The sequence below is a fragment of the Coturnix japonica genome, chromosome 2, assembly GCF_054131305.1.
Source record: "Coturnix japonica strain WE chromosome 2, WE-NBRP24, whole genome shotgun sequence".
NCBI classification, from domain to species: domain Eukaryota; kingdom Metazoa; phylum Chordata; class Aves; order Galliformes; family Phasianidae; genus Coturnix; species Coturnix japonica.
The window spans coordinates 132,656,904-132,678,288 of NC_140664.1; the positions used below are offsets into that span (position 1 = coordinate 132,656,904).

Here is a 21,385-nt window from a genome sequence, read left to right on the forward strand (position 1 = left end):
GAATAAGAAGACATTGGTACGGCAGCTAGAGACTGAGCACTGCTGTGATCTTTGTGGGGTGGGGGAGTTTGGGCTGAGATTGCAGACCTAGTTGTAATCCTATTGGAATCCTATTGCAACTGTGAGATCTGGAGGATATTTGCATGGCATTCCTCCAGCTGCCTGCTATGCCATGAAGGGCCAGTTTGAAATGTGGTGCTGATGAGGTTTTCCAGGTAACATTCAAACAAATCCAGTCCCAGACCAGAGAGATGGGGCAACCTGTGAGCATCCTCAAAGTTCCAGCTTGGATGTTGACAGTCCCTTCTCCATACTTATATTAGATCTGACCTTTGTGTGAAGCAGAGTGGCTCAAAGCAGACTGACTGCCTGTGTGGTGTTTACTGTCTTAAGCTCCATGAGTTGCTTAGCCTTGCTGAGAAACCAGAAACAAACAAACCACATTCTGCTGGCTGGAGCAATCAAAATGTTGGGTCCTTCATAAAGGACTTTTTTCTTCTTGCTTCCTTCTCTGAAGTCTTCATCAATCTGAAGTCCTTCCACATCCATCTGTATCCACATCCACCTATGTGTGATGGTCGGAACTGGGGACTGCCAGCACTGAGTTTTGCATAGGGGCATTGCTGGCATGAAACTCAAAGCCACAGCACCAAAGCCATTGGAGATACATTCTTGTGCCATAAAGGATTGCAAGACACGGGTAGCCAGTATGGCCATGCAAGGCTGGGAATGATTCAGAAGGATAGAGACAACTGCTTGGTTTCTCTTCCATATCCTCACTAGCCCAGATCAGGAATAAGTTTTTGAATTGACGATCCTTCTGATCTCCACTCACCGTGCTGGTTTTCATCAAAGAGAGGTCTCGGGGCACACATGGAACATGTCCCACGTCACTTGCAAATAGAGATGCAAACATAAAATGCCTGCGGTGTTGCAAAGAGAAGACCCAGCTGTGGCTGTCAGCTCCTGTCTCAATGTCACAGGCTGAGATTTGTTCCAAGCACAGGTTCACCTTGAAGCTCTCATGCAAATGAGAAAAATTAACAGTGTGGAAAAAGCAAAGAGCATGAATGACCCTGTGATCAGTTTTATCCAGTTTTGTTCAGAAGGCATTTTGGTTTAGCCATGAATGTGACAAAGCTGATCTCATCCTCCAGGAAGGAGCAGGCTGCTGAAGCCTGATATGGGCTCCCCAGAGAGTTGCCCACAGGCATCTCATCCATGGTGCTGTCTTCAAACACTGAGGCTGCAAAGAGTCAGTGGCCTCACAGCTGAAATAATGTCTAATTGTCTTTCTCTGTGGACTTTTAATTTATGACTTTGTTGAGCCAGCTAAGAAATTCTGTTCTAATTCTCAGGGGGGCTGTTGGTTTCTGGGTGACCACAGCTCCACATCCTTTCTCCTCCTCTCCTCTCCTCTCCTCTCCTCTCCTCTCCTCTCCTCTCCTCTCCTCTCCTCTCCTCTCCTCTCCTCTCCTCTCCTCTCCTCTCCTCTCCTCTCCTCTCCTCTCCTCTCCTCTCCTCTCCTCTCCTCTCCTCTCCTCTCCTCTCCTCTCCTCTCCTCTCCTCTCCTCTCCTCTCCTCTCCTCTCCTCTCCTCTCCTCTCCTCTCCTCTCCTCTCCTTTCCTCTCCTTTCCTCCCCTCCCCATGCAACATTTTGGGATCTCCTGTCTGTAAGAATGGAGGCATGAGCTGCTCAGAGTTTCAGGAGCAGAAAGATCCCACAGGGAACAATTCCAGGGGTGAAACAACACATAAAAGGCAAAGCCAATATTCACCACTCTTCTCAACAGCCTCTGTACACAGCTAAATATCCCAGTTCCCAATTTAACTGCTCCTGGGGGCTTCATCAGCCATCTGAGGGACTTTGTTCTTATACAACTTGACTCATTTCCTCTTCTGAACCATAAACTTCTGGACCGTGAAATTCTGGGCCATGACCCAACAGGACCAAGTTACTGTGGATCTTAGCCTAGTGTTTATTTGAATGCAAGAACTGTGCCCAAATACATGTTTATTTTTTTTTTCCTCTTCTATTTCTCCTACTCCTGAAGACAACATTTGCATTAGGAAACAGTGTGCTAACAAAGCAAACAACCGCAGCCCTTTGAGACTGGAGTTGCTGAATGCAGCTCATCCCAGCAGCAGGGACACGTACCCACATAACCCAGAACAACCGACCTGTTAAACAAACATAATGCAACAGTAATGGATGGTTTTGCAATGCTTTAAGGAGCTGAGTGCTCATGTGCTCCAGCTGGCTGTGTGCAGGGAGGTGCTGGGCTGAGGACAGGCAAGTGCTCGCCTCTTCTACCTCTCTCCCTATATTGTTGCAGTGAAGCTGCCAGGGGTATATGGAGAAAAGCTGCTGTTTATATAACTCTGCAGAGTGAGAAAGTGATGCGATATAAAAGCTGGCAACCTCCATATGTTCATCTACTGACTGAAAGCCTGGGAATTGCTTGTCTGTATTTTAGGAAGGACACTGTATTTCTAGCAGCAAGCCTTCCATGTTTATGTTTCCTCGATCACAGCTAGACCCAACGCGTACACACTGAATTTACTGAATGTTTGCAGTGAAGGCAGTGCTGAGAATCCCCAGCTCAGAACTGTGAGATCTGAGTGATGTGGCAGGGAGTGCATGGGGCAGGTGCCACCAAAAGTACTGCTGATGTTTGGGCAGGTTGTCAGTACTGAGGAGATGTGGCAGGCGGGTTTATTATACCAAGGTAAAGGAAAGAGCAGAGGTGTGACCAGTTTTCTTTCCAGTGATGTACCCTTGCTTCTGTTCCACACAGAGGTCCTCGCATATTGAACACTGCAGTGTGCAGCACTGCATCAGGAAGCCTTGCTCAGGGTATTTCCATGCATTGGGTGCTTATTAAGTGGTCTCTCCTGCAGCTCACTGGGGCACAATACCACTGCTGTAGCCTTTGGGAATATGTGGGGCTGATCCAGAATGCTCTTTGGTCTATGGAGGGGCGCCCACAACCACATAAATTGTCCTCTACAGTAACATGCTCAAAAGGTTTGTAAAATGCCATCCTTGGAGAAAGAGTTTAAGCATCTCAGTATCGATGGTTTGACTGTGCAGATGTGAGCAGTGACTATTCCCACCATGAATATCCTCTTGTCCTGTTTTGTGGGTAGGTGAGTCAGTCACTGGAAATGAGAACTGGAGACCAACATACAGCACATCCAGGTAGACCTGTGGTACTGGATTTAAGACAGCTGTATCAAGAGATCATTTCCAGAGCCCTGTTCCCAAAAGGCTTGGGAAACACTGAGCAAAAATCTACAACAGGTTGACAAGCTTCACTGGTTCACTAATAGTTTGTTAGCTTAATAAAGGAGAAAAGAATCCTTCTTCAGTTCGTGCCTGAGCACCACTTATATCTCAGATATTCCCACATCGTGTTGCTGTGTGTGATATTTTGAGCTAAGGCATTTTGCATGTCTTCCCTCAGCACACGCTTAAGAGCAATGTTCATCCTTGGTAATGTCATTTCTTTGGTCAACTCAGCAGCTCGCTGAGGTGACGCTCGCTGCCCTCATACTGGAGATTCCGCTAACGAGGCCAAGTGTTTTATTCATTAAGGGCAGGGAAATCTGGAGCTTTATTCAAGAGGCCCTGGTGGGAAATTTGCATGAAAATTTCATGCTGCTCTCTTGCAGGAGCCCTGTCTGGCAGCAGGTGTCCTTCCCTGCTGGGCTGCCCTTCCGCCTGCTGCAGAGCTCTAATAGAAATGGAACATGTAAAGCTTTTTTGTTTCCTTTTGTTTTGCTCTGCTTTGCAAAATTCATGGGGCCAGGAAGCTGTCATCTATTTAGAGAAAGAGAGGGACTTTGGGGGCCAGGGATGCCTTTGGACAGCTCTGACCGTGGTTAAACACCTACAGGATAGCAGGTTCCCAGGCCTGAAGCAATGGAGTAAATGAAGATGGTCTAGTAGGTCATAGAATCATTACGTTTGGAAAGAGCAATAAGATCATCTAATCCAACCCATGCCTGTGACCACTCTAGAGTACATCACTCTGTGCAACATGTACCCCTTTCTTGAATGCTTCCAGGGACAGTGACTCCACCACCTCCCTGGGCATCCTGTGTCAATATATTGCTACACTTTCTGAGAAGAAATTCTTCCTAATATCCAATCTGAACCTCCTCTGGTGCAACTTAAGGCCATTACATTAAGAATGGGATTGGTTGCAGCTCCTTGGAGTGGACACTGCAGTAGAGACCCCTCCCAAGGAGGTCCAGGAGTGGGAATTAGTGCTGCACCAAGCTCTGTGCATAGGGGATTTGGGCTGTTTTGGAGAGGGAAGCAATTTTTCCTCTTGCTTTTGGTGCTCCCATGGACGCAGGTAGCAACTGCGCTGCTGCAGCTCTCGAGTAATGGATACCTCCTGAAACTGCACCTTGGAAAGCAGCTGACTGGTTCCTGCGATGAGCTCCTGAATAATTGAAGCAATATTTGTGGGATTTGCACTGAAGTACTAACAGCTGCGGTATGTTTTGATATTTATGAAGCCCAATAAATTATGGATTAGATAGTGCAGTGAGCCCAGCTTGATACCTAGTGCTGCCAGAGTGCCAGTGTTGATGGCGCATGGTTCCCCCCAGTTCACTTCCATTGTGTGGCTGGGTAGGACCAGTGTCTATTACTGGTCTTAGTAGAGCTTACTCACAAGTTCCAATCCCCAGGAGCTGGCAGTGTGTTTTGAATTGCTCCTCACTACATCGATTTTATAAAGACAAGCTGAGAACATTTCAGAGGTGGAGATGATGTCCCTTATTTCCTTGATAATGGAGGATGCAGAATTAGTAGCAAGAGTTAAGCTGGAAAGAATAATAAACCCAATCTTGCTTTCAAAGGGTTCTAGGGGTATATACCAACCACCTTCTCCAGGATGCCTCATTCAGTGTACAAGCTTTTCTTTGTCACTTGTGAGATTAAACTCTGTGCTTGGCTTTCTATTATCCAGGCACATTTTGTTTCACGCATGAGAATGTTTTTGCTTTGCAGATGATCCAGACGCATTCCAGATATCCCCCCATCAGCACAGGCCGCACGCTGGGAAGGGATGGGAAGCAAGGAAATAACTGCTTGAAGCAGCAGATGGCATCCTACTCCTCAGCTTTCCTGTCTCTGTGGAAGTACAATAAATACAGACTACATGTGTGCATGCTGTGGTCACAGCTGCACAAAGGGATTTGGTAGAAAACAGTGGGCTTGCTTAATTTCTCTAAAGATCATTTCTCTTTAATATTTCCTCTGCTTGCTTTCCCTGCCTTCTTGGGTAAGGGGAGGTGCCATCTCTCACTTCTCACCCTTGTGCTTGTTCCCTTTGCATTCAGAATGCTTTTTTCCCTCTCTTTACTCATAGAACCAGAGGCTGCAGATCACTTTGGAGGAGTTTAAGCTGAGGTTCTGTCTCTGTTGTGCTGCTGTACAATGAATTGCCTGAAATCTGCCACTGCAGTGAGTGAGAAAAATTTCCCCTATCCCAATAGCCTTGCAAGTAATGCACCTATGAGAATCACAGCAGCAAAAAAAGGGAAAGGGTGTTAGAGTGGTCAAAAGTCACCTCTGGGGGGTCACCTGAGCAGGTTAGAGCAGCACCTGGGAGCACACCCAGAAGCCATCTAACTGTTTCTAAGGAAGAAGTCTCTGTTTTCTGTTAGCTGGGGAACTTCGCTGACCAGGTCCAGCCCTCTGTGGTGCTTGGTGCTACAAGGACTAAGAGACAAGCAAAGAGTGCAGGCCAAGCATGAATTTTCTATCAAAATAAAGAATTGAATCTAGATATGACTAATTGGGAGTGCTGATCAAGCTTCTTTTTATATTGTTTCCCCAGTATCCCAGGGGATGCCCCTTATGTGCCCTTGGACACTCATCCAGTGACTTCCACTGATGTGCTGACCAGAAAGCAAAAGCCTTATGAGAGCACCTCTTCTGGTACCAGCACAGCCCCTGTGGGTTCCAGCACCAGTATCTTTCCCTTGGATTCCCACATTAGATGCCCATTTCTCCCCATTGCTAACAGCAGCCTCCACTGGTCCTTTCTCCTTCACTCATGCTCTTCCTTCCCAAAATTCAGATGTAGCCTTCTCTTGGCATGAGTTTATGAACAGAACTCGGATGGGTTTGTTTGCTCCATGCCTGAACCCACTGACAATTACAATCATGGCTGACTGCCTAGCTCTGTTAATTAGCTGCCAGCAATGGCTCATTTTTCCCTCTGTGGTTTCCTCCTGAATTAGAAGGGCACTGCTCATTAGCTCTATCCTGCTTTGGGATGCTACAGTTGAACATTATGGCATCCAGAAATGCCAGATGAAGGTATGAGCTTGATTTGTTTGGTCAATTAAAAAAATATTAGTTACATTTAGGTAATAAAGCCAAATATTAGCACAGTTATTATGAACTAGTGCAATCTGCTTGCCCTGTGCCTCTACTAAAGCTTCCTGTTTCTGGCTTTGCTGGCAACACAGATTAAAACGTCTGCTGTAGTTTATTGATGTGTTGGTATCAGCTAACAGGTTTGTTTTCACTTAGCCAACCCACATCTGGAGTTTGAGTTCAGTTCAACCAGGAACAGCACTTCCAACCCTTCAACGTTGATTATAAGTACTTTAAATAACAGAAGTAGCAACCAGGGTGGTAAAATAATGTTTTATTCCATGAATGAACAAACACTACCATGCCACATCCTAAAGTTCTTTCTACAAAAGATTGTGGGCAGAGCAGATTTTTACATTTCTCAAGTCAAATTCACTTGAGGCCTCTGAGCCTGTTCAGTGTAGCAAAATCTGGACACGCAGCATTCTTATTGTCTATTTGGCATTTTGCCGGATACAGCAGGTTTATACCACAGTTCTTGTTCACACAATGTTGATGCACTGTAAATTAAAGAGGATAATCAAACCAAACTAAGTAACTTCTGTGGTTTATCCGTATATATATATATTTCTTTTTATGATGGTCAAAGTACAACCAACATTCAAAGCTTAAAATAATGGTAATAAAAAAAGACACACTAAAGAACACAATGGAAACATCATCATTGCTGCCAGGATGTGAGCTTACCCATAGTACTATGTAAAAAGTAGAAACTGGCATTGACATTCAAGCTGTCAAAACAAGAAAAGAAATTACATTAATTGTTATATTTCCAAGCTAGTACTTCTAAAGAGTCCTGATCAGCAAAGAAGTGTTATCGCATGCATGCTGAACACAAGACTAATATTGGCTTGGGGACCTGACAAATAACTGACTTACATTCCTTTATATACAACAAAATGAAATATACAGTATTAATACTGGCTGTACATTTGGTCAGAGTATTTTACAAGGAGAGACGGTAGCCAAAGTTCTTATCGGGTGGGAAAACGGCAATGAATGAGCATTGATTTTCTTTCTGAGAGTTGCAATAATTTCACAAGAAGTTTAAAAAGTTGCAATGTAGAAATGATATTTTAAAGCAAAAAATGGCTTTTTAAAAATCCTTTCTTTTTTATTTATTTATTTTGCTTTAAATCTGGTATGACTGGCGAAGCTCATGCAAGCAGAAGAGATAACCTAACGCTAATCATTGACCTGGAATAAAACTAAGCCACAGACAGCATGTGCAATAAATCTGAGCATAGTGGTTAGAATCATAGAGTCATAGAATCACCAAGGTTGGAAAAGACCTAAAAGATCATCCAGTCCAACCGTTCACCTATTATCACCTAAACCATGTCCTGTTCTGTTTAAATGGTTCTGTTTAAATGGCTCCATGAGATGATGTACAAAGTGTCTGCCACGAATTCCTGCTGCCAAAACCTAATCTAATCCTTCTCCCAACAGGCTGCCAACCAGAAATTAAGAAAAGAAAAACAAAAGAAAAGTTATGACCATCACAAATTTTGTTTAATATTGGAAACGTGTCACAATGTTAAGCTGATCTGGGCTTTCTATGTGTGTATTTTTCAATCCTGCCAAAGAAAATGCTCAATCTTGTGAGTAAAGGCTGTGCCAGGAACACAGGATTTTTTAATGGCTGGTTACCCTGACCCTCACTGCCCTTCTAGAACTCTAACGTCTAAATAGGGTTGGTTAATTCCTCATATTGTTCCTCCTCATCCGGAACAAGCTGAGAAGCTAATAAGGTAAACATGAGACCAAATGAAAACAGGAGTAAAAGCTATACAAAATTAAGAAATAATTACAGGAAGGTAAACACCAGCGTAACTATAGCGACTGCATTCGTATGTCCTGCAGCAATGGCAAACCTCCTGATCAGAAAGAGCAGGCAAATATGCATGAATCAGTGTCCTTTAAAATAACTGCTATAATCTTTTCTGTGTATTTGATTCTTTTCTTTTTTTTTTGACAAAGTGTGATGTTAACTACAGGAACATAATATGAATGATGGATTTCAGGGCTGCTGCTTGATTGCTTGACTGTAAAGGGACATCACATCTTCCAGTCCTCAAAGCGGTTTCATAGGGTGTTCCTTCAAGCCTCGCCACTTTCACACCATAAGTCACTTTGTGGCAAAGAAAAAAAGAGAGAAAAAGGGGGAAAAAAAGGATAAAATAAAAGGAAGATGTTGGTTGTGATGAGTTAATTTCAGACAGCAGTTTCTGCTGAGTTCACCACGCTTAATGTTCTTCCATCTAGGAAGGAGTTGCTGTCAAGTAAAGCAGAGGAGCTGCTTTCAGTTTTCTTTAAATACATGCTAACAACATTAACATCTCTTTCTTCAGGAAAATGACCCGGTTGCATATTGTTAGAGGGATCTGCCCTGTGCTTAGCACAGACACACAGGGTTAATCATCGTCCTCCTCCTCTTTCAGTGGAGCTATTGGGAGTTTGTCCTGAACTTGGAAACACGATGCAAAGAAGTTGACAATGGAGTTGTACAAATGCTGCTCTAAAGCTGGGTTGCTGAAATAATGGCTTTCATCAGGGTAAATCTGTAAAGCAAGGAAATACACAGTGAAAAGCTGAAAGTGTTGGAAATGAGCACTCAGCCCCCTGGGCACCCTGTGTCTTCCCATGGATGCCACAAGGCCCAGGTTAATTTAGTGCACTGAGAGCACACTTGAACCAAAAGGAACATTTTTGTAGGTGGGCATTTCATTTAATTTCGTTCTGAACAAGCAAAACAGAATCAAACCAACCAGTAAGAAATCAGTAACTTCTGCACACACTGAAGGAAAGCAAGAGTCATCACTGTTTGTCTATAGCAGGGCTCTGAGTGGAAGGCAATGCACCTCTTGGCATGAATCCTTACAGGTAAGATTGAGGGGTCCCACTGCTGCTATGAGTGCCTTGATTCACAGTGTAAATCCTTGATCCCTCCACTCATTACTCAACAAATCCTTAAGGAGTACCAACCCCATGGCTGCCTTCAAGCTCCAAAGCACCAGCACTTCTTCACTGGGAATGTGTACTGATCCCTTAGTCCTCTTAGCGCCCATCAAATCCCTTCCAGGCTCCTATCACAGCTCCAGTGTCTGTACTCCATCCTACTGCCTTTGGAACCTGATGGAGCTCATGTGAAACTCTGCAGAAATGCAGCCAGAGGGAGCTGGTATTCAGTAGATGAAGTGTTAGCAGGGCTTAGGCATGGCAATAAAACCATCTGTATTGCAAGCTTCAGTCTCCACCATGGTAGCTCTGACTGCTGGCACTCTCCTGGCTGCGGCTCAGCAGGTGGCAGAGGACGGGGACCATCCCCATTGTCTGTGGTTGGGCTTCTTTTGGAAGCTGCAGCATCACTGGCACAGATATGGGCAGTTCAGCAAATCAGAGTTGTAACTCAGCAGAAAGAGGGACTTCCTAGACCAGTGTGTGTCACTCAGGGATGTCAGATTTGAGAAACACTTCTCCCCCTAACTTTTCCAGCTGATTTAATTTAGAGCCCTTTGTATCTGCAATTCATCCTAATTTCAGCCTGCTGTTCCCACTGAAAGATAGCAGCCATCAACTCCTTAGAGATACTCCTTGCAGAATCTAATTTACTGTAATTCAATAACTGTCCCAACAACTGTCCAAAACAAAACAGCGATATCCAGTTAGCACGTGAATACATGGAAACACATTATAAGCTGATTCTGTTTCTATTGCCAGGCTGTATTTGCAAGTGGCTTTTCGAAGCATGTTTCATAATAGTAGTTTGAGTTCAGACTGGGAAATAACAGTTCAAATATGAGAAAAGGAAGCACATACTGTACCTGCAAGCTGTAATTAGCCTTTGCCCTAATTAGGTGTGTGATAAGGTCCGCAGTATGCTGAAAATGGATTTTTTCTGTAGAAACAGATTACAATCATTAAAGAGGCAAATTTAATTAAGAAAAATAAAAGCCTTCTCAAATACATCACAAACTCAAGTGAATGTCTAACTTACCGTCAGCAGTAGCATGAATGATCAAAAATGTCTGTTCCTTCAGTAATGAGACTCTGTGTGCTAATCTGGTGATCTGTGAAGGTAAAGGTTGCAATAAGATTAAAACTCTTTCGAGAAATTAGCAATTCATATGGGGGGAATAGAAGCACTTAATTCCATTTGATGCTCCCTCAGACGGATAACAAGCAGACGCCAGCACAGCATATTCTCTCAGCCACTTGAATCATTCTAGAGGTAAAACACACCCCCACTTCACCTTCCACGCTCTGCCCCAGCTGCAGGAAGAGGTCAGAGACCCTCATCTATTTTAATACTTTAATGTTCAGCAAAAGACTCAACTGCAGAACGTGTGGAAAAAGTCAAAGCGAACATTCTAAAGTGAATAAAATGCACTGACAAAAAGACACCTAACTGCGCGTGCTAAAATGGGTTCAGTGAGCTGCTGGTTCAGTGAACTTTGGTGTGGTTTCAAAGTTGGCACTGATGAGGTTACATGGATGAAAGGAGGTTCTCGAGTATTCACTGCTGCGAATGCTTTAGCCTCCAGCCAACTCCCAGATGCACAAGGGACAGATTAGTTGGAGTGACTGCAAATACTACACTCTGTATGGACATAGCAAGTGTGTACAAATTTTGCAAGAGCTGACTCTGGTTATCCTGATATACTTAAATTTAATGAGTTCTCTCATCCTTAGCCATGATACCTAAGTTCTCTGACAGTGTATGTGTGTACCTTGCACTCTATTCTCCCTTATGTTACTCCTTGATTGATGCTTCTTTGGTTGCACCTTGCCATGAGACAATACAGACTTTTTGGGATCTACACCTGGTCTTTACTGATATGACTTTCATAAACTTCATGGATGGTTCACAGGATAGGAACAATTCTTACTCCTTAAGCAAACTGTGGTCCAGCTGCAGATTGCAGGAGCTCTGTATCACTTAGGAGCTGTGCTTGGAGGAGTGCAATACTCTCCAACGAGCTCAAGGGCTGTTCCTAGCAGATAATCCCAAGTCATAGGATCATAGAATGGTTTGGTTTGGAAAGCACCTTGAAGTCCATACAGTACCACTTTCCTGTCATGGGCAGAGACATTTCCCACTAGAATGGGTTGCTCAAAACACTGATGTAATGGAAAACAATGTCAAATGCTTTGTACAAGTCAGGCAGATCGTGTCAGTTGCTCTTCCTTTTTCCACCAATTCTATGACCACACTGCAGGAAGGGAGCAAATCTGTCAGGCACCATTTGCCTTTAGTGAAGTCATGCTGGCTGTTCCCTGTCAACTCTGTGTTTTCTGAGTGCATTAAAATAGTTTCCAGTAGGATCTGCTCCGTGATCTTGCTGGGCACAGAGGTGAGGCTGACTGGCTTGTAGCTCCCCATGTCTTGTTTTTCTCTTTTTAAACATGGGAGCTGTGTTTCCCCTTTTGGCCCGGATCTCCCTGTTCATCCATCCATGCCTCCTGGCACTTTTGCCTGACTTCCTTTTGTTAGGATGCATCATCGCTCCTGAACTTGGAGGAGGTGATCTTTGAGCATAAACCAGCTTTTTTGGTTCCACTTCCCTTCAGGGCTTTATCCCATGTCACTCAACCAAGAAGAACCCTGAAGAGGCCCAAGTCTGCTCTCTGATAAGGTCAACTTTTCAAGTCACAAAGAGCAAGTGACAACTCAAAGTTCTAATTTCTATTAAATTTCTTATTTCAATATTTTTTGCTTGCTTTCACTGCTACTTACTGTCTTCAAAGTCCTAAAAGAACAAAAAGAATTTGCCATGAACTAGGGATCTTCTGTGCAAAATCTGAGAGACAATGAACTCAGAATCTAGATAACCATGAAAAAGCTTCCACTGCAGGGCTCAGAAAGCGATCTGCTTCAAGAAAATGGGTCCAATTTTATGTCTTAGAGGTTATCAAAGTGATAAGACCATTGGGATGAACTTGGATGGAGGCTGTGACTACACGGGTACATCTGAGTTTCTAAGCCTCAGTTCTTTCAATATGTTAAACTGAAATATCCGTATTTACCCAAGGTAGGGAGGTGGAAAGGAATGAAGTGTCCATGCACTTACCTCATACACTCTGTTGTCAATCCCATGCAAGCCCAAGTATCTTTCAGAAAATGCTGAAGCTTGAAAAGAAATAAAGAAAACATGCCTCTCAGTCATATTTGAGTACACTGGCACTTCTAAGTCAAATACTGCAGATGCTAAAAAAGTGCTTATTTTCTACTGAAGCTTCAATAGATTTATTTCTAAAAGTTTTAGAACATATAATCAGGATATGTACTATATCACAGGCTTTCATCATCATTGTGTCTATTACTAGCAGAACTATTTTTTATTTACTTATTGTAACTGAGATACAAAAGGAGGAGTGTCATGTTTGACCCCTTCATAAGGGTCTGATTCCATCAACTACAAGCTCCTGTTGCTCTCAGGGATAACTGCAGTGCTTCTGATTTCACTGACAGTGCAAAGGGAAGTAGTGCTGACCCTGAGAGGAAGGACCACTGTGTGCAACAGGAGGATACCAGGGGGATCACCAGCCCAGGATGGGCACTGCATTTCAGCTCCCATGGAGGGATGGGTCAGGCAAGAAGGAATAATGTTCAATACAGCGGTACAGGTTGGTGGTAGAAGTTGAATGGTAAAAGTAGTTTATAGTTTTTATAGCTAGTCCTGAGAAAACTCATGATGTAAAACTAGCAGGATATTGGGAAAGAAAGAGAAGAACACTGGGTAAACACTTCATCTGTGGTTAGAGAGAAGGCCTGTGGGCTCTGGGATGGTGTTTACCATAGAGTTTGAAGTCTGTCAGTGGCGAAAGAGCAGCTCCACATGCAAACACCTGGTTTTCTTCGCCAGCTGGAAGCATGTAAGTGCTCAGGTACCCACCATAGTCCTAGAATACGAACAGGACAGGGACATCAGCAATCATGCAGTGACATGGGTACACAACAGGGCACTTGAGACCTTGCAGGAGCCTCTTGGCTCTTACAGAGCCCTCAGCACCTTGTCCTGGAGAAGCAGGGAACAAGGGGCATCTCCATGGCCATGGCTGAGGATGAGCTCTGTACCCACTGCACTCTCCTGAATCAGAAAGGTTGTGTGCCCCATAGCCTGCCTCTTCTTAACCCAAAGCATGGCTGTAGGTCTGCTCAGATACGCTACCTCTCCAAAATTCCAACTATTTAAAACAGACATCATAATTTCAGTGTCTGCTGTCAGTCTGTCAACAGTTCCCCACAGAGATGCTGCTGTATGTGCAGCTCTCATCGCTCACTCTAAGCCTGTATCTCCCACAACAAACAGTTTCTACTCGCAGTCCCATGCTCATTTCAAACTGTGTGTACTTTGCAATTGCTGTTTCCCAGTTGGGCACACGCTGGGGTGTGAGTCAGCTTCAGAAATCAGTATTGTTGTTGAACACTTGTACAATATGAGGTAGATCCACCTACACACCCACAGGCCTTAAGGGATGCAAGGACAATGAAAGTTTGCAAGGGGAAGAAGTAATTAACAGCAAATTGTCACTTTCTGCACTCAGAAGTTTAATTTACACACACTGATGAATGTATTGATAAAACGAAAACTTTCATCAGCAGCATCTCCAAGCAAGAAGCAGCCCATCTCAAAAATAAATAATAACAAAAACCACTATTAACGTAATCAGGATTTAGCTCAGCTGCTTAACCTCATCAGCCAACCAAAACAGTGCAGAGGAAAAAGAGAAAAAAGTTACCTTCCCAAACACACCAACTCGCATTTTATCGATGTAATGCTCTTTCAGCATTGTCCTGCAATATGAGGGGAGAAACTGTGAATTAAAAACACTTTTCCCTTCAACACAGCGGAGCCCTATTTCTGAAAGGAACAGTAAAGCTGCTGCTATTATGCTACACTGGTGGTGTTTTTAGTGTGATTGTGTTCAGAGTCAATCTAACAATATGACAGGAGTTGATATTTAGATTTTTACATTTTCTCCCACTGTGGGTCCAGCAAAAAAAAAAAATTAATCCAGGAGCTGAAATTCCAGTTTACTTGTTTGCAGCTGTATGACTGCACAGAGCTAAAAATAAACAGGCTTTGAACATGTGACACAGATAAGTGTGCTCTAATTTAGCTCTTTAAGTTTGTTCTCCTCCATCTGTGCTGGCTGGCACGAGCTCCCCCTCTCACATGCCATCACTTGATCACAGCCATGGGATTACATTGTTTTTCCTTCCTGGTCTACTCTACATACTGCTGAAGGAAGCGGGACTAATGCCAGCCTTGGAGTAATTATTAGTAATTAATTAAGTTCACAGAATCATAGAATGGCTTGGCTTGGAGGTATCTTAAAGACCACATAGTTCCAAGCCCCTAACCTGAGAAGGGGCACTCTTATCATATCAGGTTGCCCAAAGTCCCATCCAACCTGGTGTGGAGCACCTCCAGGGGTGGGGCATCCACAATCTCTCTGGGCAGCCTGCGCCACTGCCTCCCCACCTTCTGAGTAAAGAATTTCCTCCTAACATCTAATCGAAACCTCCCCTCTTTTAGTTTTAAGTTCTTCAAGACGTTCTTCAAGAACAGTGTCATTCACCGGACAGCTTCCAGCTGGTCCTTCTCTTCCAAAAAGCCCAGCCTCCTCTTAACCTCGTGCAATAGTTTAGTGCCTTGGAAGCCACTCCCGCGGCCGTCGAACTTCAGCACGATGGCGTTGTGCAAGCTGACCATCACACTCTCCCACGTCACCTCAAACCTCTCCGTTACAATCTGGTTGCCTGGCGTCCCATCCCTGAAACATAAACAGGCATCAGGAAGAAGGTACAGTGCTTCAAGAAGCAAAGGCAACATCACTAAATGAGAGCCCAAAACTCTTCCCAGGGCCATGGGCTTGCTGTGGTAATGGCAAGTGATGTGACGCAGAAGTCAGCGGATTTTTCCTTATTAACACCCGTATCTATTTTTCCACCATCTCTCACTCTAATCTATCACTTCCCATTGAAGCAAATGCAGAGGGCATAAGCACTTCTAGAAGTGGGAAAACTAAGAGCATAGAAACGTGTGGGAAAGCTTCCCTTCACAACCTGCTCAGAGCCTGCACAAGTGCACTGCCTCGAGAAGTACTGAGCCCACTTCTCCAAGACAGCCCAGAAAAAAACAAGAGGTGATGACAATGAGAAGCAATATTTTGGGCTGGGATTACTGTAGAGCTGCAGGCACTACCACCCAATTCTTGTCCTTTCTGGGAGGTTCTTGGGAACATCAGACAACTCATTGCAGGCTTTTAAGGTGCATGTGACTTGAGTCGTTTGCATTTATTCAGGCGAGACCCAGGCACATTCAGCTTTAGAGGCAGCCTAATCAAGTGCTGTTAGCTTGATGAGTACCAATCTTCCTCAAGCACTTGTCTAATGAAGTACATTTTCTCTGCAGTAATTCTGTGATGTAATGGTGTGCTTATTGCAGTGCTTTTGTCCTTCATGGAAGGAAGTACAGCGTGGTGTTCAGGCACTCAGCTACCTCTTTCACTCCTACATGAGGCTTCTCTGCTGCAGGGCATCCCCTGGCAGGGAGCAAGTGATACAGCAGGATGCAGCGGGCCAGGAAGGTGTCTCCAAGGTCAGCCAATTCCCTCCTCTGGATTCTTCCCAAATTTCCAGAAAAAACACAGTTCTGCATATTATTATTACTAAATGTTGCATAAAGAGATACCCATCTGCTATGCCCTCCAGGAGGAAATTCTACCTGCCAAATATAAATGCTAAAATTGTGGAGATCTTCAAAATGCACTAAGAAGGAAAGCAGGATGCTCCCCTTCCTATGGCATCTCAGCAGACATAGCTCCATAGTTTCTATAGGATGGAAACAAGCCTCTCTTTTACCTGAGGTTTGCTGAAATACTTTTGTAAACTATGGAGAGCTGAGATCCCTGATGCTGGATCCCCTGCTTGACCAGACCAGCCACTCCCAGCCCTTCTCAAAGAAGCACTTAGCACATTCTGCTCAGTGGCACAGGGTTAGGGCCCTGTTTTTCACTGAACCAAGTGTGCACCTTAACACCAATAGAAAGTCAGTGTCCATCTTTTCTTTCTCCCCATGTTTCTGATCCCTAAATAAGTGAATTGTGAGTATATTTGCAACAACTGCAAAAAAAAATAATAAAAATAAATAAAATAAAAAAAAATCCTACAATGTATGCTGTAGGATTTTACTAGGGCACCCTCCTGGGAAGTAATTGAAACCCTTAGTCCAAACGTATGAGAGAAGGAACCTGTGTCCAACTCTCATATGAGAAAGGAAAGGCTTTGGCCACTGTTGAAACTTCCACACTTCCATAATGTGAAGAGAAACAAAAGAGGAGTGCAAACTTACACAACTAAAAGCAAGGGATAGTGCGTCATGTCTGAAAACGTCGCTGGCTTTAGGATCTGCATTGGTAATTCTAGGCAAGAAAACAGCAAATGACAGTTTGTCTTTAGTGTAGGAAAACCAACATGATGACAGTACATATTTCTGTTGTTTTGGCTACTTATGAACAGGAACAACAAAGCATTTCATCAGATGTGCTGGTAAATAACACCTTAGGAGCACAGCTGTTGTCAATGAAAAGACCCTATGATAGTAGCTGTGGTGACAAGAAATGTAAATTGAGAGAAGAGAGTGCGCTGTTCAGTCATGCATCACTTTTACAGCATTCAATTAACATCTGGCAATAGCTATAATTTTCCTTTTTGGCAGCTGTATGAGTGACACAGACAGAAATCAATACTTCAGGGCAGCAGAGGAGGGAGGAAAGAAGCAAGGAGGACGATAATTTAAGACCCCATTAAGTAAGTGTGATGTGTTGAGGGGAGAATGGGATCTTTTCTGCTGTAGTGGTGTGAAGACCAGTAGAGAAACATCTGCCTTAATCCTGATTTGTAAGGGGCCCAAGTGGTACTCTAAAACAGCAGGTAACCCTGCTGATGGCTGCATGGTATGGCTGGTTCCAAACCAAACAAAGTGGGAAATGCCCAAGGTCCCCACTGTATGGAGACTCACCACAGCTCCTTAAAATACTTTGGATGGTCTCCTATTGACAACTGAACACTTCCATATGCCTTCCACATCAACAAGAGTACATTTATATTTAAAACGTTAACTACAATCCAGATTAGCAAAGGCCCAGCAATTAAATCGGTATTAGGAGCATTTTCAATAGATTAATGTACACATTAGCTGCTCGGTTTAAGTGGATTGCTTTGCAATCATTGTCTGACACTCCGCCTAATTAGTTATTCCATCTGAATGCTAATGGACTACAAATTGGATCAATGGCCCAGGGACAGCCCAAAAGGCCATCACTTGACTTTAAATATAAATAAGCACCACTTGCAGTGTTCCCAGGGCCGTTCAGCCCAAGGCCACGGAGACACAGGGAGGACATGCAAACAACCCACTTGTATTTATGACATACATGTGGTTAAACGAGTAGAATCCAGTGTCAGTGATACCCACAGGTAAGACACAGTGTCAATCAGAGTTATTCACCATCAGCTGACAATACCACTATGGGTTGGCTGATGGAGGGGACAGGTATCATCTTTTTGAGTCTCCTTCTGCCTGTGAGGCTTAGAAGTGTTATTTTATGCACTCCTAATACCAATGTGGCAAGCAGAACATTTGGGAGCCATTATTATCCTTTTTAAATGCCTTTCAGCCTTTGCTTCATACACGTTCTTTTTAACACCTGGCAATGGTTGAAATTAGTAACCTGCCATCAGTCACACCTCCCTGCCTTCATTTTTTATGCCCTGTCTGAGAGGTGTGCTTCTTTTTGCCATGGGAAATGTCAAAATCAAAATGGGCCATTTGAATCCAGGTTCTGTGCTTGTTTTTAGAGTTACCGCCATACACACAAATTAGGGCTCTGGCGAGCAACTTCACAACACTGGGATTTTCCATGTATTCTATCTGCTTACAACAAGAGCAAATGCTTATTAGGTTGTTCCAGGTGCAGCTATATCATAGAATCATAGAATTACCCAGGTTGGAAAAGACCTTGAACATCATCAAGTCCAACCACAGCCTAACCAGAACCCTAACTCTAAAAACCCTATACTAAATCATAACCCTGAGTAAATATGATATGGCTTTCTCAAAGACTCCTGAATGACTCCAAGGGGCAGTCAGGTTCATTCGTCATGGTTCAATATCATACAATATCAAAGGCAGTCCCAGCTGTTGCCAGCAAGCACATACACTATCCCACTTCACACCCATCTTAGATAATAAACCACTTGAGCTATGGCAAATGCCCTGAACAGTGGGAGCACCACACTATCAATTCTCAGAGTGGATTTTCCTCTGCAAAGAAAAATTTCAACACCACCCAATCCTATCATTTTGCTTTTCTTTAGCTGCATTCTCATCCAATCTTACCTCAGTAATAATTTCCTCATGAAGCACATCTAAGAGAGTGCTTTGCTAACTGTGTGAGTAAATTGAGACCAAAGTAATTTTTCCTCCTGCCAGTCTGGGCAAGACGACTGTATCATTCCACAGCAATAGTAGTTAAAAAGAAAAATAAGATACAGGAAAAGTGCTACTTACTGTAATCATCAATCTTGATTTCCATGTATTCTACTTTAGGCATTTGCCTGTCATTTACTGCCAGCTGCACATTTTCATTTACCTCCAGATCAAACATTTCTGAAAAAAGAAGGGTAAGATCACAAAAACTTCCAGTTTTCTTTGTGAAAATGCACGTTAACATTTTATAGCCACCTTAATATCTTTAACGCAGGTTTCCTTATGGGAATGGGACCATCTGTGTTGAGATGTGGCTATGAGCCCCAGACAGATGTCTACAAGCAAACCCAGGGGTCAAATGAAGAGGCCCTCAAGCCTGCAGCCATGTATAACAAATGGGGAAAGGGAGGAGAATTTAGAGTGCTTCAGGACAAGGTTGTGGTGCTACTCATGAGAAAGTCAACTGAAATGAAAACCATGGGGAGAGAGACCACACAAGCATGCAACACCAGGTTTGGGAGCACTACCAGTTTGCAAGGTATGTTTCAGCAACTGTTTATTTTTCTTGTTTCTCTTATCCAAGAACTGTCTGGGATGGGGATAGAGGATTCCTTCCTTCTTCCTTTAAGTCTCATAAAGGAATTAACCTTTATAGCTCATACCTGAGGACCTCTTAGAAAAAATGACCACCTCTAGCAACACAAAAAACAAGTCCTTAGTTGGTAAGGAAAGGGCTCATCGTGAGGGAACATTTCCATGTGTGATGATGAGGATCCCGAGCCACATAGGGAGGGATTCAAAGATGGAGAGATCCTGGCTTTGGATTTCAATCCTGGGAAAATGCTGCAGTGCTTGTCCCCATGGGGTCAGGCTGGGTTTGAACCAGGGGGACTCAGAGCATCACTTCTGCATTGTGGACCAAGAGAGGGCTTTGCACCAAAATATGAGTTTAGCTGACTGTACCTTCCCTTTAGAGACACACCAATAAACAGATGTGTAATCCTAACTCCTCCAGTAATATTTAGCTGATAATCATGCTGTCATTGCCCACCTCTGTTGAAAAGGCAGGCACACCACAATCAGACGACCCTCCCACATCTTTCAGCAAGACCCAATTGGTTCCAAGACTATTTACCCTGCTTCTGAAAAGCCTGTCTCATCCCTATTGAAATCGCATTCCCTTCGAAACTGTCAAAGCAACAGCCTATTACGTTTAGTTAAATATTAAGATTCTCATTTAATTACGGCACACACAAGTAGCTTTATCAGCAGAAAGGGGCCTGCCACGTAGGGGAATTTAGTCAAGCCATTTTATTTGTTCATATAATTGCATCCTCAGAAAGCCAAGAAGACTATGAAGGAAATAAAAAGATTGGCATATCTCCTAAAGGACTTTCTTTTCTGCTTTAGGACCACAGGGAGATTGAGTCTATGGAGTACAAATGGTCACTGCTTAATTAAATGTAAGCACGCTATAATATTCTGAGCGACTCACGATTATCAGATTATTGCAGCATACAGAGGCAAACTCCCTCTATAGAGTAATACGCTCATATTAAATGAGCAAATTCAGTAACGTGCAACTGTCAGTTGCCCTTTTTTTCTTAAGAAGAAGAATGAGGGAAAAAGGGAAGCAAGGGAAATGCTAATTATATGCAGAAAATCACAAATTTCAGCAGGTGCCGTGTTCAGTTCACAACTAGATCAAGCTTTCTATGTAATACACGCTACTCATATGTACCCATCGAAACCACACTAATTTCAGTATGTCTTGTGTTCCTTTTTCAAGACTTTCATTATCTTTTTTTGTTGCTGTTGTTCATTTTATATAACACCCATCATTTTAATCTCCTAAAAGTACTTTGTAAAACTACACAGGAGCCTGCAATGTGGTTCATGAGAGCATTGTCCCATATGTGCTGTTAGATTCAACCATCTCCGTGTCTACTGTAAAATGAAAGCACTGTATTTGGAATGTCCCTCTATCTTAAAAGCAATCACTTGCATCCTCTAACAGAGAAAGAGGAAGAAAAAATTAATGATGGCCAAACAATACTTCATGAATGACTTCTAAATGGCTCACAAGGCCAGGTAATGTGTCAGACATAAGCAAGGAGCTTGCATAGATGCAAGACAGAGCTCTAAACTCCCACTGCTACTACCCTGTGCAAAGACGGAGATATGAGCAGCCACTGGCGCAGAGAGATTAAAACGTCTGCTAGTTGCTATTTGCTGTCTGCTGTGACTTAAAATAACACAAGCAGTTCTTGTATCTTTGTCGACCAGGACAACTACGCATGCCAACTTTCACTATTTATAGCAGAAGCAGTTTCACAAGGGATAAAACCTGTTAAAATAATAATCCCTCTGCACTTGGCTGTGCTTGGGTGGCTCTGGGTATAAAGACACTCCAGGCTTTTACCTGGAAATTTCAGACCAGAGAGGAAACAGAGGTATAAAGAAATGAAATACCAGTGCTGGT

General features: G+C 43.4%; 1 protein-coding gene across 5 annotated transcripts in view; it reads right to left on the reverse strand.

Moving 5' to 3' along the window:
• Positions 1 to 6,662: 6,662 nt before the first annotated feature.
• The window catches only part of DPP6 (dipeptidyl peptidase like 6), a 442,842-nt gene continuing 428,119 nt past the window's right edge, over positions 6,663 to 21,385 (reverse strand). For all 5 annotated transcript variants that reach the window (XM_015852842.3, XM_015852845.3, XM_015852841.3 and 2 more), the window contains exons 18-26: positions 18,985 to 19,083; positions 16,765 to 16,834; positions 14,990 to 15,184; positions 14,147 to 14,201; positions 13,201 to 13,306; positions 12,475 to 12,533; positions 10,401 to 10,473; positions 10,228 to 10,301; positions 6,663 to 8,964 (exon numbers count right to left, since the gene is read on the reverse strand). In XM_015852842.3, the coding sequence (XP_015708328.1) occupies positions 8,818 to 8,964; positions 10,228 to 10,301; positions 10,401 to 10,473; positions 12,475 to 12,533; positions 13,201 to 13,306; positions 14,147 to 14,201; positions 14,990 to 15,184; positions 16,765 to 16,834; positions 18,985 to 19,083 (878 nt within the window). In that variant the 3' untranslated portion in view covers positions 6,663 to 8,817. The remainder of the gene's footprint in view (positions 8,965 to 10,227; positions 10,302 to 10,400; positions 10,474 to 12,474; positions 12,534 to 13,200; positions 13,307 to 14,146; positions 14,202 to 14,989; positions 15,185 to 16,764; positions 16,835 to 18,984; positions 19,084 to 21,385) is intronic.